The 21,558-nt window shown below is 54.2% G+C and overlaps 1 protein-coding gene across 2 annotated transcripts in view; it reads left to right on the top strand.

The window, feature by feature from the left end:
- BCAR3 (BCAR3 adaptor protein, NSP family member) overlaps positions 1-21,505 on the top strand; it is a 110,290-nt gene extending 88,785 nt beyond the window's left edge. For both annotated transcript variants that reach the window (XM_040998839.1, XM_040998840.1), the window contains 8 exons: positions 3,096-3,547; positions 6,692-6,795; positions 7,790-8,451; positions 12,324-12,439; positions 15,584-15,755; positions 18,580-18,691; positions 18,897-19,109; positions 20,899-21,505. In XM_040998839.1, coding sequence (XP_040854773.1) covers positions 3,096-3,547; positions 6,692-6,795; positions 7,790-8,451; positions 12,324-12,439; positions 15,584-15,755; positions 18,580-18,691; positions 18,897-19,109; positions 20,899-21,077 — 2,010 coding nt within the window. In that variant the 3' untranslated portion in view covers positions 21,078-21,505. The remainder of the gene's footprint in view (positions 1-3,095; positions 3,548-6,691; positions 6,796-7,789; positions 8,452-12,323; positions 12,440-15,583; positions 15,756-18,579; positions 18,692-18,896; positions 19,110-20,898) is intronic.
- The last annotated feature ends 53 nt before the right edge of the window (positions 21,506-21,558 follow it).

Raw genomic sequence — 21,558 nt, 5'->3', positions numbered from 1 at the left:
TTTATTTATTAGTCAATACTATAAAATGGAATTGTACCATTTCTCACGTTTCTGTGGTAGTCTGGGGTCAGTCAGTTGTTAACCTGGAAGAGCACCCAGGGAAGCAGGTGGTTGGGAAGGGGGAAGGCCATGCTATTGTAATTGTGGTCGTTGGTTTTAAAGTACAGCTGATTCCTCAGCACAACCAAAAACCAGCTCTAACTCTGTCCGAGTTTAACATGGGCCATAGGAAGCTAGAGAGCAGAAAGAAAATGAAACTCTCTCCTGGGAATCACCATGTGGAACATTTTGGTATTTATCCTTTCAAACTCATATATATATGAGTTTTTTTTTTAAAATAATTTTTTTATTTGAAGATAATTTTTTTTATTTGAAGATAATTGAAGATAATAATTTTTGAAGATAATTATTTTTTTTTTATTTGAAGAGCAGAATTACAGGGAAGGAAAGCTAAAGAGGGAAAGATCTTCACTCCCGGTTCACTCCCCAAATGACCACAATGGCTGGAGCTGAGTAAATCCAAAGCTAGGAGATAAAAACTTCCTCCAGGTCTTCCTCATGGGTGTAGGGTCCAAGGACTTAAGCCATCCTCCACTAGCTTTCTGACGCCATGGCAGGGAGCTAGATTGGAAGTGGAGCAGCCGGGACATGAATTGACACCCATACGGGATACTGGTGCTTGCAGGTGAATTAGCTGGCTATGCCACCATGTTGGTTGTCCTGTTAGGCTGTCAGGCTGCCACTGTGTGTTCTGTGACTTGCCTCCTACACCTAGTGACACATGCTGGGCGTATTCACCTGCTGGGAGGCATTCTTTTTACACCAGTCCACAGTGTGCTGCTGTCCATTGTACACATACACCACAATTTACTGGCCACTTAGAGAACTTCTCACACTCTGACCGACTACCTGTTGGGTAACTACTAGGTTCATCTCTGTAATTACTTCCATTGGCTCACTTCCAGGAAATGGAGTTTCTGTGCAAAAACATATTTTTAAAGCAAAGATGCAGTCTTAAGGGAAGCGTATCAGTGATCCAATGATAGAACGTCCTGGGAAAATTGTCAAGTTTATAAAACTGATTGTCACTACTGTCCCTCTCCTCGCTATGCCATAAAAATTTGCCATGAGTGCAAATTTTCAGCAGCACATCATACCAGACTGCAAAAGTGAACTCTGTGACAGTAGCAGTAATGGTTGTGGCTCACACTTTATCCCTTTAAGTCTTTATAGCCGCTCTGTGCGTAGCATTATCCTCCCACTCCCTAGACGATGTGAGGGACTTGCAGAGAGATGCTGTCGCTTGCCCACATCATACAGCTGTGCCAGAATGTAGACCACTGAGGCCGGGCCACAGGAAGGACCACGTTGCCCTGCTATAAACTCTCCTTGTGCTCTGTCACCACCATCTCAGTTATCGATTATTTTAAAAGTTATGTATTTATTGGAAAGGCAGAGTGGCACAGAAGGAGAGACTGGCCTCAAAGAGCCACAATGGCCAAGGCTGAGCCAGGCTGAAGGCAGGAGCCTGCAGTTCCATCCTAGCCTTCAGCATGGGTGGCAGGAGCCCAAGCCTTGGACCAGCCCTCACCCCTTCTTTCCCAGGCACATTAACGGGGAGCTGGATCAGAAGTGGAGTAACTGGGACTCCAACCAGCGCTCGTGGGTGGTAGCGGTCTCTTAGGTGAAAGCTTCATCCGCTGGACCCTAAGGCCAGCCCCAGTTAGTGATGTTGTGAACATTCACTGTGTTCCAGGCACTGTACCAGTGCCCTGTATAGATTATGGATGCACATCTTTAATCTTCAAAACTGTGGGAGCTGAGGGAGCCCAGGCCTTGTCCCAGGCCTTCAAGCCAACAGTTGATGGGAACAGAAAACACACACGCGCGCGCACACACACACACACACACACACACACACACACACACACACACACCTGTGTCTGGTTGCACAGTTCTGCTGGTAGACTCCTTCTCCTTGGCCAGGCATGGAAAGGCTTCTGATGATGAATTCTAGACACCAGCCAAGAAACCTTCCTCTCCTTACTCCACTGGCTGTGGAGAACGAGCCTTGCCAAGCCCACGCGTCACCACGCCTCATTCTCTGCCGTGTTCACGTATGTGTGGACATGATTGAATCCTGATACCTCTCTGACTATCTGGTTTCTCCCCTCCCAGGAACTTCCTGTTCCCCTTTCGCATCTACTTTTCCTTTCACTTGACAGCAGGTGACATTCTAACCCTGTTACCTGTTGATCGCCCGAGGGCAGGACTCTGGCCCACTTCCTTCCCTGCCACCCTCCCTGTGCCTACTGCAGCGTTTGGCACATGGAGAAGTCAGTGGCTCACTCCTCAGCAAATGATTCCATCTCCTATGAACCTGACATTTAAAAATCTGAACAAGGTGGGGGCGCTGGTGCAGTGGTTCAACAGTCTAATCCCCTGCCTGGCAGCTGTGGCATCCCCTGTGGGCACTGGTTTGAGTCCTAGCTGCTCCACTTTCAGATTCAGCTCCCTGCTTATGGACTGAAAAAGCAGCAGAGGATGGCTCAGGTTCTTGGGATCCTGCACCCACGTAAGACCCGGAAGAAGCTCCTGGCTCCTGACTTTGGAGCTCAGCTCCAGCTATTTGGGGGAGTGAATCAGCAGGTGGAAGATCTTTCTTTCTCAGCTTCTCCTTCACTCTGTAAATCCACCTTTCAATAAAATATAAATCTTAAAAAATTTTTTCAGGGTACCTACATGCTATTTCATGATGCTTTGGTTCCAGTCCTGTCTGGGTACAGGAAGCTGGTTCCAGTGCCAACGTCCTGTACCCAGGGAGGCGATAAGCAAGTCCCTGTCACCTCCACACAGGTCACCTGCATTGAGTCCCTTTGGTCTGACCCTGCCCTGGTTGTAGCCGGCATTTAGGGAATAAACTGGCAGATGTCTTTTCTCTCTTTCAATAAGTGGGAATTTTCCAGCAAAAGAAATCCCAAAGTAGGAGAGAGGTGATAGTGGGTTTTCTGCGAGTCCAGAGAGCAAGTGGCAGTAAACAGAAGGGACATGAGTGCGTGCCTTTCTCACCCCTTACTCTGTGTCTTGCCCTACAGGTGTCTGAACACCTGGTGCAGCGAGATGGCGACTTCCTGGTGCGGGACTCTCTCTCCAGCCCTGGAAACTTCGTCCTGACCTGTCAGTGGAAGAACCTGGCACAGCACTTCAAAATCACCCGCACGGTGCTGCGGCTCAGTGAGGCCTACAGCCGCGTGCAGTACCAGTTTGAAACTGAGAGCTTCGACTCCATCCCTGGCCTGGTGCGCTGCTACGTGGGCAACCGCCGGCCCATCTCTCAGCAGAGTGGCGCCGTCATCTTCCAGCCCATCAACAGGACAGTGCCGCTGCGGTGCCTAGAGGAGCGCTATGGCACCTCCTCCGGCTGGGCCCGGGATGGCAGCCTCGCCGCCACCGCCGAAGGAAGGACAGAGGTGGCCAGGCGGCTGAGCCTCACCGTGGGCAGTGGCCAGGCCCGAGAACAGAGCTTATCCAGGGGAAACCTGCTCAGGTGAGTTCTGGCAGGTGGTCCATCAGGGGCTGCCTCGCTTCGATGAGGCAAAGGAAGACACGGGGAGCTGTCCGGAGGCGGTGTGTGATGGTGTCTGCATTGAGTTGCGTGAACCCTAAGCGAGGCAGGAGTGGAGGGAGTCCTGGCTGAGAGGAGGAAGCCTTGTGTAGGCCGTGGGCCTGGGGCTGCCCCGCAGGCACAGCCACGGGGAGGGTGGGCTAGGTGAGGGACAGGATGGGCTGAGCGTGGAGACAGGTATAGGGCAGGCTGGTGCCAAGGCAGGGTCTGGTGAGGGAGACTGGCAGCTTTTGGAGGTGAGCCTGGCCAGACCCTGGAGCCTTAATTTTAGGCTGGGGGCTTTTTTTCTTTTATAAGATTTATTTATTTATTTGAAAAGCAGAGCTACAGAGAGAGAAGGAGAGAGAAAAAGAGACCCTTCATCCATTTCCTGGTTCACTTCCCAGATGACTGCAATGGTCAGGGCTAAGCCAGGTTGAAATCTGAACCTGGTGCTTCTTCTCGTTCTCCCATGTGGATTCAGGGTCCCAGGTACTTCGGTCATCCTCTGCCACTTTCCCAGGTGCATTAGTAGGAAGCAGGATCAGAAGTGGAGCAGCCAGGACTTGAACTGGTGCCCCTATGGGATGCTGGCATTGCAGGCCTTAGCTTGATGTACTACACAACGGAAGTGGCCCCAGCTGGGGGCTTTAAAGGGGCTACAAAGATTCTCAGGGAGACCCAGCGAGTGTCTCAAGAACAGAACTGGAGTGTGAAATGCAAGGGGGAGAGGAGAGAGGAGCAGTGGACTCACTGGTGAGTCATGGAGGGTCCCCAGCTGAGGGAGTGAAGAGGGAGGGAGGGAGCTGCAGGTGTGGGAGCCAGGCCCCCTGTGCTTCGTGGGTGAAGGTTGGAAAAGGGTGTATTGGAGCCCACAGGAGTGAACAGGAAGAGCGGGTTTGGGTGGAAATCTGACCTGGGTCCGTGGCCTTCCCTGGTCCCCACTGTCCTGCAGTCTTTCAGGACTGCTCAAAGAGGGGACACAGACCACAGATTCCAGTTAGGGTTCGGTCCCTATGGAAACAGCAGCCGACTTGATGAGAACAATTGTGCAGCTGTGATAAGGGAGAGAGAGTGGGAGGAGTGTCTGAACCACAATGAGAATACCACTATGAGAAGAGCTCAGAGAACTGGGTCAGAAACCAGACCCTCTAAACCCGTTGTATTGGTAAAAGCCTGACAGCAGAGCTAAGAGCTTCTGCAGGGATTTTCCAGCTGAGCCCAGGAAAGAGGAGAGAGGAGACTGGTGCAGGATGTGGACCCCTCCCCCGAGCCCCTCACAAGCTCCCCACTTGCTAAGCTGCTACACACAGAGCACCACGTGTCATTGCTCTGTGGGTGGTCTTTCTAGACTACAGGAAATGTTGCCAACTGTCATTTTTACACTGCAAAGCCCCAGAAGCAAAGCCCAGGGCTCTGCGAGTGGCACCTTTTACAACTGGGAGCCACCCAGGGCCTCCAGCACTTGATAACATTTGGCAGTGGCCTGGGGCGCCAATGTTTCCTGCACATCAGCCAGCTGTGCCAGCCACAGGCTTGAGGACAGCGCAGGTGCACAGTGAGGGCTAGGTAGGTGTTAATAGTCCTAGTGAGGATGAGGGGGTAGCCAGCTTGGGGCAGGTGCAGGGAGGAAGGCAAGAACCCAATAGCAGCCGTCACCTCCCTTTATAGTGAGATTGTGGCACCTGAGCTTACCGAGAAGGGCCATCCGTCTTCCTGATTCCTCAGGGAATTCCTCAGCAGGTGGGGCAGCGTGTCCATGTCCACACAGCACAGGTGCCAGAGTGGCAGGCAGAAGCAGGAAAGAACCACACTTGTGTGGTGCTGCAAGGAGTGGCTGTGAGAGCTCTCAGTGATTCTGAGTTAAAAACTAGTTTTTCCAGAGATCAGAAAGGAGAGGAAGGCGGGGAGTCTGCATATCAGGCCACTCTGGGAGCCCCTCTTCTGATTTCCCTGTGGAATGCGGAGCCTGCCACTTGTCACCACTTGGAGCTCAGGAATGTGGGGGCAGGGCAGGCTGAAGCTTGTAAGATGGCCCTGATGGCCTGCCGCCCTGCCACCCTGCCCTCCCTCACGTCAGCTGTGGCCCAGTGCCACCTGCCCTGACGTCAGGCCTGCTGGTTGGCTGGCTGGTGGCCTCCCCAGCAAAGGTGAGCGTGTGTGTGCGCATGCTCGGCCAGGTGACATTCCAGGCCAGTGCTGCGGTCACCGCTTCACTGTCACTTCTTTGGCCATTTCCTTTTCCCTGCTGGAATTTGCCCTCTGTCTCTCTCCTTATCTCTGAAGGTTTGCCAGACTTCTGTCTGCTGGAGTTTGGGGTTTTCTGGGGTGTGTGTGTGTGTGTGTGTGTGTGTGTGTGTGTGTGTGTGTGTGTGTGTTTCTCTCAGGTGCTTGCAAAGGTAGGAAAGAACAGAGGTTTTGTGCTTGTGGGAGGGCCCGTTCAAGTTCATCTGGGCAGGGGTTGGGCCTGCCTTCCAAAGACAGATTCTCTTGCTGTCTGCATGCTTGCTAGAGAAGTTCCCTCTTCCACTTGGAAAGGGTCGAGGGGCTCCCAGCACACCTCGGGTGGCTGCCATCCACCTTCCCCCACCTCATGCCGTTGCACGCCGTGCCTTGCAGGGCAAGGCCAGCAGTGGGCAGCCCATGGGGCCAGGTGGACGGTGGGGTGTGACAGTTGCCAGTAAGATCCCGCAGGTTGTCGGGGGTGGAGTGGGATGTTGGGGCATGCATCACCATGGTGACATGGTGAGGTGGCCCTGTGTGAGTTCAGGCTGTCTCCCTCAGCACCCTGGGGCTCTGAAGGGAATTTGGGGCTCTGTGAAGAACAGACATTCCAGGTGGTCGGATTGGCCTGAGAGTGCGCTGTGTGTAACTCCTCCCCGCCAGCTCTGCTTGGCAGGCTGGAGCACTCCGAGGAGGACTCGCATGGGTCTTGGGGGATGCCAGCATTCCTTTGCAGTCAGGGATGCTGGAGCACTCCCATACTGAGCAGGTTTATCTTTCTCTTTTTCAGCTTTCCAGGACCAGTGCCTCGAGTTCTTAGGATTCAATGACATGTTTCTCTCCCCTTTGTCTTTTTTGCTTCAGAAATAAAGAGAAGAGTGGTAGCCAGCCAGCCTGCCTGGATCACATGCAGGACCGAAGAGCCTTGTCTCTCAAAGCCCACCAATCGGAGAGCTACCTGCCAATTGGTAGGTTCTGGGGGGATGGTGGTGAATTTGCAGGGAGGCGGGTGGCAGGATGACCCCAACCTCCCACAGGCTGTGGCTCGGCCCATGTGAAATGACAGGACGCCCCACATCCACCATGGGTGAGGACAAGGGATTGCCAGTGCGTGGCTGGATGCAGTGCTGTCCGGGTGCCGCTGGCCCTGGGGCCTTGGAACCAGCCTTGTAGGTGCAGAGGGTTCATCCTCGGGCCATAGCTGAGCAACAGGGCATGGAGTGGCCAAGTAGTGCCACCTGGCATATGAACCCGATTTCTGTGATCCTGAGCCCATTTTGTGGAGCAGTGGCCTTCATGGCCATTTGGCCTACCACCCCCTCTGCCTCCCCAGACAGGTGGTCAGTGGCAGGGCCAGGGAGAGAGGGGAAATTCTAGCCCTCAGAGAGTCGGCTTCATCCAGTGACTAGAAGCGCCACAGGCATGGGGGCCCCAAGTAAGCGATTCCGTTACACGGGGCTGCTTCCAAGTACTGTGTAACTGACCTTCTCTGGGCCCGCAGTGGGTGTGCCCACGGCCCCTGGGAACCTGCCTCTGTGTGCCTGCCGCCTGCGCCGCCGTGCACCTCGAGCTCTTCCTTCAAAGCCGCCAGAGACCCACCCTTGCCTGGAGTGTGACTCAGGCCCTCGTGTGCTCTGTGGCTAAAAATCCTTGCTTCCCAGGGCACACGCAGTCTGTCCTGCTCTGTGGCCCCGTCAGCCTCCTGTGACCACAAAGTTACACTGCAACCCAGCTGTTGCCAACTCCTGGAATCCAGAATTGCCCTTAAAGGGTGGGGTGGGGCCCCCACTATACCCTCAGCCTTTGAGTGTTCTAGAATGCTCTAGATGGTGGAAGGAGGGGATAGTCACACTGAAATTCCTCTGGGGTTGAAAACCAAAACCCAAGACCCACGCTGTGTGGTTGTGTCTGGTGCATGTGAGCATGTGTGTGGGCTCTGCCTGACCTCTCTTCCTTCCACAGGCTGCAAGCTGCCTCCTCAGCCCACCGGTGCGGACCCAAGTCCCAGCCCCAACTCCCCCGTGTTTAGGACGGGCAGTGAGCCCACACTGAGCCCAGCCATGGTCCGGAGGGTCTCGACGGGTGCCAGGACCACAGGGGAGGCACTGAGGGGCTCAGACAGCCAGCTGTGCCCCAAGCCGCCCCCCAAGCCTTGCAAGGTGCCCCTCCTCAAGGTGCCCCCCTCGCCGCACACCTGGCTCAATGCAGAAGCCAACTACTGTGAGCTAAATCCCGCCTTTGGCACAGGCTGCGACAGGGCAGCTGGCTGGTCCCCCTGCGCCCCAGGCAGTCAGGCCAAGCTGCCCGTACCCAAGCCCGGTGAGGGCCCCAGTTCCAGGAACTCTGGCACCAGCTACTTGATCCTCGATGGTGATGATGGGGCTGGGCCTTGGGCACCACCCACCGTGCAGACGGAAAAGGGGCACATGGACATGGGAGGCAGCGAGTTCGTGGCACCCCTGCTGGAGACCGTCTCCTCCTTTCGGCCCAATGACTTTGAGTCCAAGCTCCTGCCTACGGAGAACAAGCCCCTGGAGATGGCGCTGCTGAAACGTGCGAAAGAGCTGTTCACCAGCAACCACCCCCGGGTCCTCGCCCAGCACCTGCTGAGCACCGACTGCAAGGTCAGTGCTCAACTCCACTCTGGGAGGGAGGAGGTGCCCGGCCTCACTTCCACCTCACCCTTGCAAGTGCTTTCCTGCTTGGAGGAGAAAATGTCTTGATGTTAAGGTCAGGGTGGGAATTTATTTAAAGGGTGGAAACCACAGAACTGGCACAACCTTTGCCCAGCCAGGAAGCTTGCAAACTTCCCTATGGATGGAGGCAGGGCGGGAGGGCTGGCCTTGCCCTGCACCTGCCCCTGTCACCTGGGGCTTAGTTACAACTTCAGCTGCAGCGCAGGTGGAGCTAAAGCAGGGGAATCGCAGGTGGAAATGGAATGTTGAGAGCAGCAGAGCCAGCCTGCCCTGGCGGCTTTGATCGCGACCTTCACACACTTTTAACAGTCCATCTTTGTGGCTCAAGCTGTCTTGAGTGTAAGCACATATAAACTGACCTTGATTTTTTTTCCCCATTACAATAGTTATTTCATTAGGAGCCATTGTAAAATGCAGATAAAAAGGTAAGACCACAGGAAATCCAGCCTTCACTTAGCGTAGGTAGAAGTGCTACATCCTGGTTTACCGGGCACACAGGCGTGGGTAAATAATTGCATGCATGATGTGTTGGAGTGTCCCTGGGCTGGGCAGACCACCCCGCATTCCTGCCCCTCCTGTCAGCAGCCCCCTCATTTAGCATGGGAAAAGCATTTCTTGGTACTCTTGGTCCAGATCAACCCTCACTCACCCTTCAGAGAGAATTCCTAGCCAACTCAGTGCAACTCCATATAAATTTATTTAATTTGAAAGCATGTCTAAGAAGGAGAGACAGAGCCTCTTGCAATGGTTTACTCCCCAAATGTCCACAAAGGCCAGAGCTGATCTGAACTGAAGCCAGGAGCCTCCAGGAGCCTCCTCCAGGTCTCCCACTCTCATTCTCCCAGGCCATAAGCAGGGAGCTGGATGAGAAGTGAAACATCCAGGGAGCAAACCCGTGCCCTTTCGGGATGCTGGTGCTGCAGCCAGAGGATATGCTTGATATGGCATTGCATCAGTCCTTCTTAGTGTTAGAGAAAATAAAGCCAGCCCCTTGAGCAGCTGAGTAACAGATAAAGCTTCAAAGGGACTTAAACCCCTTCCACTCCTGGCTGGGTGAGACCAAACTGCAGCAAAGGTCAAGGAAGGCATACTTAAGAGTTTCCCTGCCTGAGTCAGGAGGCAGGGTGGCAAGTTCAGTCTCCGAGCAGCACCCTAGGGGCTGGCTGAGCTGGGAGCTCCCCAGCCCCTTGCGGAGGACAGGGCTTGGATGACCTGCTGTAGGACCCCTGTGCTTTGGTGCCAGGATCTGGTGGTGATCCAGGCTGCAGGGGGGTGGGCAGAGAAGTAGGATATGACACCTCCACAAGGAGGGCCTGAGGAAAGATGTGGCCTGCTCCCTTCTCCTGCTCCTGGGTTCAGATCCTCTGCTGTGTTAGCTCCCCACCTCCAATGACCTACAGCCAGATAAACCTGTTTGGGAGGTAACAGGAAGTCAGAGGGCTGCTCTGGTGATCACAGCAGACCAGACTGGTGTGAAAAGCAGCTGGGCCTGGACTTGCAAAACCTCGGAGTGGGGGGTGCAGGATGGAGGTGAGCAGGTGCCTGCCCACACTCTGGGTAGCCTGGAACCTTCCCTCCACTGTTGGCTCCCAGGAAGTGACACCCTGCATCTGTCCCACAGCACAAGCCGGCTGTCCTCTCTCTCATCCCTCGTGGTGGGGGTCTTACGCCCATCTAGCTTTGGGCACCCCTGGAAGAGGAGTGCATTGGAGTCCGAGAGCAGAAGCCAGCCTGCACTCAGCCAGCCAGGGCCCCAGGGCACGGCCGTGTGGGGCTTCCTCCTTCCCCTCTCTGGAGCCCACTGCTGTTTCCTCTTCCTCCTCTTGCTGGAACCACCAGGGATCACCAGTGTCTCAGAGGGAAACCAGACAAGAACCATTGTTCCCCACGCCAAATGCAGCCAGTAGCCCAGTAGTACAGAGCAGGGGGACTGGTTGCAGGTGCTGGGTAGCATCTGGGCCCCATGTGCCCATTTCCACTCCCCCACAAAGCCTAGAGCTTGCGACCAAGGAGAGGGCATCAAGACAGTGGGTGGCCTTGGAGGCTGTCAACCCAGCATCGGACAGCCCTCAGCCCAAGGGTCTCTCCTTTCCTTGCACATGGGCCCTGGCCTGGCCTCACTCATCCAGGTGTAGATTCTCCTACTTGCTTGTCTTTGCCTGTGGCCACTAGAAATGCGCCCTGTAGCTTGGCCGACATTGCATCAGCTGCAGGCCCTTCCCCCATAAGATTTAGCTGCCCAGGTGGTCACTGAGGACTTGAGGGCCGAACAGAGGATAATACAACAAAGGCATACACAGCAACTCAGCTGAGGAAAGCTACAGCAGGGAGAAGGAGGGTTCTGGAGGCTTCCATCTGAGTAACTGACCATGGCAGGGTAGGTGGTTAAGTGCTTTCCAGGCAAGGGAGGGAACCTGAGGAGCAGGTGCATGGTGGCCCCTCAAAGTGCCGCTCTGAGACCTCTGTGTCCAGGGCAGCAGAGCCAGCAAGAGAGGAGCAGGGTGGATTTGAAAAGAGGAGGACTGGGCAGCATTCCCCCCACCCCCTGCCATCCTAGGGGCTCTCTGGGCTCGGAGGCAGGTGGTTGGGAGGCCAATTGCCACCTGCTGTGCTGGCTGTAGCCCTCGGGTCCTGTGGCTCAGCCTGGGGACAGCCACACACAGCCCCTGGAAGGTGGTGGTACCACCTTTACCACCCCAGAGGCTTCAAATTCCACCCTACACATTCCCCCTCAGCCCCCCTCCCCGCTGCAAACAGTGGCCAGTGATTCAGAACTCTTGGGGGAGGCTTGAAGGCTATTTGCAAAGTCCTTGAGAAAGTCTGAGAGGAAGCCAAGGCCCAGAGAGTTCTGGTGAGGGTTCTCATAGCGTAAATTCTGGCCTTTCCCCCGCCCGGGATATCTAACCCTACAAGCTCATTCCCTGAGCCGGACACAGCTGCCTCTGCCCAGCCCCAGAAATTAAGGATCAAGGTTACTGGCTTTGGAGGGGCCTCCACATGTTTTTTATGGTGGTGTCTTATGAAAACATCTGCTGTGCTCCTGTGCATGAGACAGTGAGGATGGACCCCTGGATGGAAGAGAGGAAGGGACTGCTGTGTCCCGAGTGGCTGGGCTGGATTAGTCGCTTTGTATCTGCCAGTGGCACTCTTGGTGTTCCTGTGCCTCAAGGCATCACCAGCCCCCAGAGCGATGCTTCAACAGAACATATGGTTGTCCCAAGAGGCAAGCTCATACCCAACCCTGTTAGCCATGATTCCACCATGCTGGAGTGGAGTTGGTGGCGGACAGGGGGGAGAGGACAGCTGGCACCTACATACCAAGATTTTTTTTCAGGGAAACTACCCAGGATGAGAAGGGAGTGCATTTGTAACCTGAGGTTCCCCATGGGTGCACCCGGTTTGGGAGTCTACAGGTGCGGGTGCTTGTCCCAAGCTCGGAGATGAACACAGTGGCAGCCCCGGCTGTTGGCTAAGAACAGCAGTGGCGGTGCCCAGTATGGATGGAGCACATGCAGGATTCTTTCTCCCTGGCAGGGGTCATCTACCCCCCACACACATGGCCCATCTTTTGGTTTGCACAACACCACAGCAGGCTGCAGCCTGCACCACACAGAAGCTTAGAGCCTGGGGTCCAGGGGTGCCCTAGTCCTTCCTTTCCTCCAAGCGCGTGTAGGAACTGCGTTTCTATACCGTTGTGCATTCCTTCATGCAATACAGCCAGCCCAGGGCTTCCTCCCGGCCCCAGGGAGGTAAGGACCTTCCCTGGCGCCACACCACATCCGCCTCTGGCTCCCCCACAGGTTGCCAGGATACTTGAAGTCTCTGAAGAGATGAGGAGAAATATGGGCGTGAGCTCAGGGCTGGAGCTGCTCACCCTGCCACATGGCCGCCAGCTGCGCCTGGACATCATTGAACGGTGAGCAGTGTCCTTCGCTGGTGGGCACCAGGGCCGCAGGTCTCAGTGGGAGAGGGCTGTGGCGCCTCGCGACCCGCCCCAGTGCACACGGCCCCAGCCGGGTCTTCTCAGAATCCTTGGCTGGCTGAGGATTCCTGGAGATGCACAGAGACACGGTGTGGTGATTCAGGGACAGAGGACATGTTCCTGGAGGCGTGAGGCCAGTGAGAAGCCACCCACCAGGCTGGTGACCCAGCCAGGGCCTGGGGAGCTCTTCACCTGCCACCCTCAGGCCCATCTGCATGGGGAGCTGCATGACTGCGTGCATGTGGGAGACTGTGTGTGCGCATAGGTCTGCATGTTGTCTTCTTGGCTTTGACCAGTAATTCAGGAGTTAAGTGGCAGCTTGTGGGAAAGACTACTAAAGACAGGCTGAATGGTATTTTCTTTAGCAGTGGACCAGTGAGGGGTCAGAGGTCAGGGAGTTTGACCTTTAGCCTCCTGGGCCTGCAGTCTCCTTACCCCCTGTAAAGCCAGTGCCCTAGGTACTCACTGACATGTATGTGGTGGGGAGGATGGGTTCCAGTGCTGGCTCCACTGCAGCCCCAGCTTCCTGCCAAGGCGCACCCTGCAGGCAGCAGACAGCTCAGGGATGTGGGTTTCTACCACCCAAATGGAAACACAAATTGAGTGTTTGGCTCCCAACTTCAGGCCAGCGCAACCTTGACTGTTGTGGGCATTTGGGGTGTGAGCCAGTGGATGAGACATGGTTTGTTTCTGCTATTGTTGTCTGTCTGCCTTTCGTGCAATTAAACATACTTTTTTAAACAAGGAAAGTACACAATATGATGCACACATGGGAACATAAGACGTTTAGGAAATTAGCAAGACATGAAGGCGTGCTTTAAAAAGTACAAGACCACATTTGTCCGTGACCATCATGTCTGGCTGTTGGGACATACATACCAAGTGAGCTTGGGCAAGACTGCCCTGTTAGGTCCCCTGTGCCCCAGCCAGTGTCCCGGACGCTGTAGCCGAGTGCCTGTGCTTTCTGTGGCGCTCTGGGTCAGCATGCTGTCCTGGCCCGTCTGTCCCCATTTCTGTGGTGGCAGAAATGCACTGCATTGGCTGTCGCCAGAGCCATGAACAACATGGGTCTTCTGGACTCTGGGAATGCGGCTATGCCAGGTGCCACCTGCTACATTGGGGCTGTGGCCAGTGTCGGGCTGTCAGCCACTGGCAGTGAATGCTGCGTTGCCAGATCCCTGGGGTGAGGGGTTTAGACGGAGATGCATTCTTTGTATATAAACGAAATGCAGCGAGCCTCCCCCGCCCCCCAACCCAGTGTTGCTGCTGGCCTCACAGGTGGCCCCTGCGGACCTTGTCCAAGTGTACTCATTGTTTAGAGTCCCTGGAGAATAGCTTCAGCCCCTGGATTTCCTTTTTCCTGAGACTTTTCCAGCTCCTGGCCTCCAGGTCTGAGGTGTCTGAGCCTATTCTCTGTGCCCTCAGGTGTGCCGGTGTGCAGGTGTGCAGGTCCTGGGCCTGGCTGTAGAGGGCAGCTTCGGGGCTTCTCCCAGGGCCATTTTTTGACTTATCTCAACCCAGTTCTTTTTTCTCCTGACAGCTGCTTAGCTACAGTTCCGCTCTGTAACTTATTTATCATCTGAAGCTGATATGTGGGGTCTGCCCACCAGAGCCTGGGAGTGAGCGCAGGGCAGGACAGTGTGCTTACTCAAAGGCCAAGGTCACAGGCAACTGAAAGTAGTCAGTGGCATGGCCTTCTTGCACCAGAGAATCAGATAATAAAATCATGGGCCCAGGCTGCAGATTCAGTCACTTTGTGTTGTATCCAGGGGGCCTCTAGGTGGATGGTGATGGGATGAATGACATAATTTCCCTCTTAGCCCACTGATGTAACAGGTCTTAGAGGAGAGATGCTTAATAGGGGCCATTAAGACATAAGGAACTTATCAGTTGAGAGATCAGGAAAAGGAGGTAAGTGGAGCTAGCTAAGTGGCAAGAGATGGAGACCCACAAACCACAGAGGAGACACAGCTGCAGAAGGTGGGGTGCCTGCTCATGCCCAGCAGTGTCTTTTTGCATCTGCTTAGTCCCTGACAGTCCTGGCTCCCACCGAATAGAGGCAGTGAGGAGCAGAACAGAGAGCAGCCCACAGCCACCCTGCAGGTGCACACACTGCGAGAGGGCTGGGCTCGGGCCTGACCTCACAAACACCCATAGCCAGGCACCCATCAGGCCACTGCCTCCTGGTGTCTTGGGACAGCGAGGGATGTTGTGCACCCAGCAGAGAGAGTCCAGCCTGGAGTATCAGTCTTGGCTGTGTCATCGGATGACAGCAGGGTCTGTTTTGGCTGCTACTCATGGAAGCCAACGCCCCTGCACAGCCCAGCACCACCACAGCCTGGGAGACAACAGCCGAGGCACTCTGACCCATGGCTCTAACCCTGTGGTGGGAGTCCCTGTGTACACCTCCTGCCATGGGCTGACCTCATCCCTGTTGGTCCTGTGGAGGCGGCCTGGCTTCCTGGGCTGACTAGCTTAGGATGCAAGAGGAGAGGACTGGCAGGGGCAGTGGGTTTCCGCCCTGTTAGGGTCTGGGTTTGGTCATGCAGGCAGACTCCAGACCCGCAGCTTTGTAGTCTCGGTGCACCTCTCCGGCTTGTTCTGGCCTCCTGGGCGGGGCCCTCCTTACAGCTGGGTGCCTGCTCCTTCCCTCCCTCTGTGCCCTCACTGGCTTCATCTTCCTGGATCAAACTGATTCCCACATCTTTCTGCTCCCAAGTTCCCCTCAGTGGAGGTGGCCCTGGGGCGTTCCCGAGAGTGATGGATATTGTGTATGTGTGTGTGTACCAGTGTCTCCTTGGGCCTCTCCCAAGGACATAGCTGACCCATATGCACTTGGAGCTGCTCTCCCCTAGGGCTTTCACCTTGTCCTATCCCCAGGGCCAGGTTGAACCTGACCCTATTTGGGATATCTCCAGGCCTCTGCCCCGTCAGCCTGCTTGGCGGGAGTGGGGGTCTCTGGTAAGGCCAGCTGGCCAGCCGTCCTCAACAGCAGGGGCAGTACAGTTAGACCAAAGCACTTAATCAGCTCTTAGCCCTGCCCATGCTGGAGCCTGACCCCGTATCCCTGCCTCTCAGACACAACACAATGGCCATTGGTGTGGCAGTGGACATCCTGGGCTGCACGGGTTCTCTGGAGGACCGAGCGGCCACTCTCAACCGGATCATCCAGGTGGCGGTGGAGCTCAAAGATGCCATGGGGGACCTCTACTCCTTCTCGGCCATCATGAAGGCGCTGGACATGCCACAGGTAGGTGTGCATGGGCTGCGCACTGGCCTCTGCCCAGGCCGGGGGACGGTTTGCAGCTAAGGGTGTCTCACAAGCCCTACTGAGCTTCAGTGAGAGCTGCGTGGGTTCTGGGACAACCCCAGTGTTACTGCTCTGGTTTTTAGCAGCAGTGGATGACCACTGCACGCTTCCTCCTTCATGTTCCATGGAAGTCACGCCCATCAGAACTCCTGGGGACCTTTTAGGAGGGGACATCTGGCTAACGTGAGACTACTTCCAGCTGGGTGGTCACCAGGGGTCAATGAGCAGTGCACTGAGACACTCCAGGAACCTGCACTGGAGAATCCTTGGAGTGGTTTATGTCATAGTGTGGGTGTGGTCCTAGCGCTGACCCCCATAAAGACTCTCCCACATCCTTGGCCCACCTGCCATACCTTGTGTAACACACCCTGCCATTTGTTTCTAAAGTGGACACTGGGACCCATCTGCTCTGAGAGATACAGCCTTTTGGAAGATGGGTGTCAAACCTGCCTTTGAAATGCAGTGGGCCTCATGGAGGACAGAAGCTGGCTCTACCACTTCTCAGTGGCTTTCCACGTCCCTGGAGGCCAACTCTGAGTCCTCTGTGACAGCCCCAAGGCTGTCATGACAGATGTCCCAGCTGCTGCCTCGTTAGCACAGATGCTTCTCAGCCACCCACAGTCCCCGAGATGCTGCCAGGGGTGCACCACGAAGCCAGCAAGAAAGGCAGCATGGTCACATGTCCTGCAAGGCAGGGTGTGGCAGGGGCAAGATGTGCTTGCACTGAGGTCGCCGTAAAGGCAAGAGAAACAGCTTGGCTGCTTTATCAGGAATTTGCAAGTGCAAAAGGCTTTCACAGTTCCTCAGGTGCACCGAAATGTTACAGGACTGATATCTGAATTAAGTGACCTACACATTTTGCCTGTTTTCAATTCCTATCACATGTATTTTGCAGTTCAGTGTTTTAATTTTATTTCCTGTCATCTAAAACTGCCTATAACTTAGTTTATCACGATTTTTTTTTTACCAGGGCTAGCACTTTGGCACAGTAAGTTAAGCCACTGTCTGCACACCAGCATCCCATTTGGGTATTGGTTTGAGCCCTTGCTGCTAAATTTACGAGCCAGCTCCCTGCTGATGCACCTGGGACACAGCAAAGGGTCGCCCAAGTGCTTGAAACCCTGCCACCACTTGGGAGACCCTGGCTAGAGCTCCTGGTTCTGACTGAGCCCATCCCTGCTGTTATAGCTACTTGCATTTGCTGGTTCACTCCCTCCCAAGATCTCTCACTGCCTCTCCCTTTTTCTCTGTAACCCTGCCTTTCAAAAACCTATTAAAAAGAAAGTCACTAGCAGAGCTGTAGACAGGTATTCTATCCACTGGTCACTCCCCAAATGGCCACAAATAACTAGAACTGGCCAGGGCAAAGCTAAAGCCTGGAATTCCATTTGGTTCTCCCACTTGGGTGCAGGGGCCCATGCTCTTGGGGCCATTATCTACTGCTTTTTCAGGCACATGAGTAGGGTCCTGGTTGATAAGTAGAGCAACTGGGACACAAACCAGCACCCTTGTGGGATGCTGGCTTCACAGGTGGCAGCCTAATGTGCTGTGCTACAGTGCTGGCCCCTCCTAGGACTCTTGACAGCTAGGTTGTGTATACCACTCCCTCTGAGAGCAGGGATGCCTGGCGGGCTCACCTGGTTGCTGCCCCCAACATCAAACTCAGTAGCTAGTGACTTTCCCCAAGACCTCCCCACCACCAGCAAGTGCTTCCTGCTCTGGGGCATCGCAGCAGGAGAGGTCATGGCCCTGCAGGAGCCAGGGCCCTTCCAAGCAAGTGGCTTCCCTGGCAAGGTTAGCCAAGGAGTTCCTGTGCATCTTCCTGCGGAGCCACCCTTTCCTGCAGCTGCATGTACCAACCCTGGCTGTGAGTAGAAAGCCAGGGCATGCACGAACAGGCTGAGCCCACACACAGAGCTGCTGTGACAAGGTGGGGGGACAAGGGTCTGTGAGCTACCAGAGGGCAGAATCATGGGTAGTCCATGCATGACCAGCCCAGGCCACACACCTTTTCTTCTTGGCACACGTGGGAGCTCAGAAAGGTCAAGGACGTGTGTGCTGGCTCCACCCCTTTTGGCAAGGGAAGCTTGGGCATTCTGCTTGCTGACCTGCAAGGTGAAGCCACAGGCTCATGAGGCTGGCCCTCAAGGTTGAGTGCCTTTCCTGGTCTCCTGGAGAGAGCACACTCAGTTTAGGGGGCAGGAGAGGGATGTTAGCCAGGAGGATATGTGCAGGTGTTGGCATCACCTGGTTGGGGCCATCTCCTGTGTGCCCCAGACACCGTGTCCAAGTTCAAGGACTCACCACATCCTGGCACAACCTCCTGAAAGGCTGCCAGCTCCTCCTGAAAGTACCATGTGTGTACTCTGAGACCCAACCCTGGCGCTTCCGGAAATACATCCTCCCCATGTGGGAAACTGTTGCCAAATCTTGCCAAAGTCACTTTCTAGTATCCGAGTGTCTTTAAAGCCTTGCCTGGTGGTCTCCGGTAAGCTGAGTCTGATGCAGAGGCGTGAAGCTGTTTTCCATGGATTTAGGTGGGATGAATTCCAAGCCAGGATCAGAGCAGAAAATGCAGGTGTTTTAAAAAATGTCCATGAAGCCCAAAGGCACTGTCTCTGGACAGGAATGCAGAAGCAGGTGGTGAGGGTGGGAGTTTTCTGCCTCTTTTATTATGAGTATCCATCACCTGTTCCCAAAGGTACACATCTCCATGATGTTTCCAAGGAGCCCCATCCCCAACTGCCCCCATTTTCCCTTGCAGATCACACGGCTGGAGAAGACGTGGACGGTGCTGCGGCACCAGTACACACAGACGGCCATCCTCTATGAGAAGCAGCTGAAGCCCTTCAGCAAGCTCCTGCACGAAGGCCGTGGTGAGCCAAGATGGGGGCTCTAGTGTCTGTGGGTCAGGGCCATTCGTGGACCCCAGGTCATCTGCAGGCTAACATGTGGCTCGCAGCAGGTGGTGGCAGGTTCGAGGTCCAGTTGCTGGGAGAAGGCAGGGCCACCAGTCAGCACTTCCTGCCTTCACTCCGAGGGACGATTTGATCCTGAAAACCTTGACCTCCTGTCCCACAGAGTCCACGTGTGTCCCCCCGTGCAATGTGTCCGTCCCACTGCTGATGCCCCTCGTGACCTTGATGGAGCGCCAGGCCGTCACTTTCGAAGGAACCGACATGTGGGAAAAGAACGACCAAAGCTGTGAAATTATGCTGAACCATCTGGCTGCCGCCCGATCCATGGCTCAGGCCGCAGACAGCTACCGAGTGAACGCCGAGAGGATCCTGGCAGGTAGGGGGCGCTTTCCTGCCTGCTTCTCACTCCTCATGGCACTTAGAAGAGTGTGGGGACCCCTGCACTAGAAAGATGAAGGCATGGGAATGTGGCTTCCCAGGATAGACAGCTGCTTCCTCTAGGCGTGCCAAGACAGCTTTGTGTCCGTTCCTCCCTCCTTTTGCATGCTCACTAGGTCAGTGCTGCCCAGTCAGCGGAAAGCAAGGGAAAAAGAACTGAGCAGCTGGTCTACTGCGAGGACAGCTCCCTCTTATCAGTGTGGATTTGTTGCACTTCCTGGGGCTGCCTCCCTGGTCCTCCCAGCGGCACCGTGAAGGGAGCGCCCCTGCTGCCAACTTCTGACGCATCCTGCATAGTGTTGGGCAGAATGTTGGGTAAACTCAACCATGGGACGAGAAAGCAGCTGTCTCAGTTGGCTTGCTAAACACGCTGAACAGACAGTGTGCACCCAGTGTCTTGCCACAGGACTGGTCACATACGTAAAGGGCATGGAGAGATGTTCAGAGCATTAATAATTAGGGAAATAGTGAAACTACAGCAAGGTACCACACACTCACTAGAGGCGCTCACAGTAATGGCAAAAGGAAGGCTTGACAGTTAAACTGGAGCCTTACTGTGCTGCCGGTGTGGATGTAGACTGGGCCAGCCGCTTTGAAATACTGAATGTGAGTTTCTTTGAAAGTAAACCTACCACATGACCCTGTGAGTCTACTAGAGAAGTGAGAACGCAGGTGCACACACGGTCACAGCATTATTCAAAGTAGCCAGAAACTAGAACAATCCAGAAGTCCATCATTTAGAGATGCACTGAACAAGATACAGTGTGCCCACATACAGGATACTGTGGGCAACAGAAACAAAATAAACTGTAGGAAACAAGCAATGTCAGAAACCACCATCTTAACTGAAAGAAAAGACACACCAGTTAGTTCCTGCTGCATTTATATTACACTTTCAGGAAAGGCCAAGCAGCAACAGCAGAAAGTGAGGTACCCATGTGGTGTGGCAGCTAGGATCAGCCACAGGGCACGGGGCGGGTTGGGGGGTCACTGTGTCACTGCATTGGAACTGTAGATCCTCAAGGGTGGGGCGCTGTCATCTCCCTGTGATTTTCTTAGCTTTACTGCTTGAAAACATACTTGTGGGCCCAGTGCGGTGGCCTAGTGGTTAAAATCCTCGTCCTGAACACACCAGAATACCAAATAGGCGTCGGTTTCTAATCCCGGCAGCTCCACTTCCCATCCAGCTCCCTGCTTGTGGCCTGGGAAAGCAGTCAAAGATGGCCCAAAGCCTTGGGACCCTGCACCTGTGTTGAAGACCCAGAATGCTTTGGATTGGCTCAACTCCAGCCACTGTGGCCACTTGAGGAGTGAACCAGTGGACAGATTTTCCTCTGCTTGCCCCCTCTCTGTATATCTGACTTAAAAAAAAAAAAAACATACTTGCAAGACACAGATTTTGTATCTTCTGGGTCACTCTCCAAGTATCACGAACAACCCAGGGTGAACCTGGCTAAAAGTAAAGGCCCAGAACTCAGTGTGGGCTTCCCATCTGGGCAGTGAGGGCCCAGTCACTCCCAGGGGGGTGGAGGGGTACATTGGCAAGGAAGTCAGCCTGGAAGTAGAGCTGGGTCTCAAACCCATGCAGATGCAGACAGCCTGAGATGTAGACTTTTCTGTTGCACCACAACACCCATCCTGTGTTTTGAGCCTGCTTTCAAAAGACAGGACCCAAGTTTTCAGTCTAGTTTTGGGCAGAACTAAAAGTTCACTTTTGTTTTGCTTAGGTTTCCAACCAGATGAAGAAATGAGTGAAATCTTCAAGACGGAATTTCAGATGCGGCTGCTGTGGGGCAGCAAAGGTGCCCAAGTCAATCAGGCAGAGAGATACGAGAAATTTAGCCAGATCCTCACCGCCCTCTCTCGGAAACTGGAGCCTCCGGCCGCGAAGCAGTCTGAGCTCTGAGACTTCGGCGGGGACCCCCAGCCCCTCGGTCCAGGCTTTTCCAGCAGCTTCCCTGGGAAGACCTGCCAATGATCATGTGCATATCTGACAATATACAAGCTTTTAGTATCCATGGGATATTAAATGTGTAAGTTGCACAGAGCACACTTATTTATGAACAGTTTAAAAATTACTACTGATTTTTAAAATGAATGATAATTTATTAAGGTAACTATCGCTAATGCTGATCAGCACCAATAAGAGAAGCCCCAGCTATGTTGGCTGGTTGCTTTCTATAACTGCAGTATTTGATCATTTTAAATTCCATCTCCAATAAGTGTAAATAGAATTTTTTTTTAAAAGCATGAAACATCTCAGAAGGTATCAGTTGTATGATATTCTTTAAATGAATATGAGAAATGTAAATATTAATGAAAATATATCTTTTTTTGAAAGAGTTGTATTTAGTCTCTTTACTATGAAATACCTCAGTATTTCTACC

The sequence above is a fragment of the Ochotona curzoniae genome, unplaced genomic scaffold (genome assembly GCF_017591425.1).
Source record: "Ochotona curzoniae isolate NIBS_2020 unplaced genomic scaffold, NIBS_Ocur_1.0 scaffold_1037, whole genome shotgun sequence".
NCBI classification, from domain to species: Eukaryota; Metazoa; Chordata; class Mammalia; order Lagomorpha; family Ochotonidae; genus Ochotona; species Ochotona curzoniae.
This window is presented reverse-complemented; position numbering and strand designations above follow the sequence as displayed.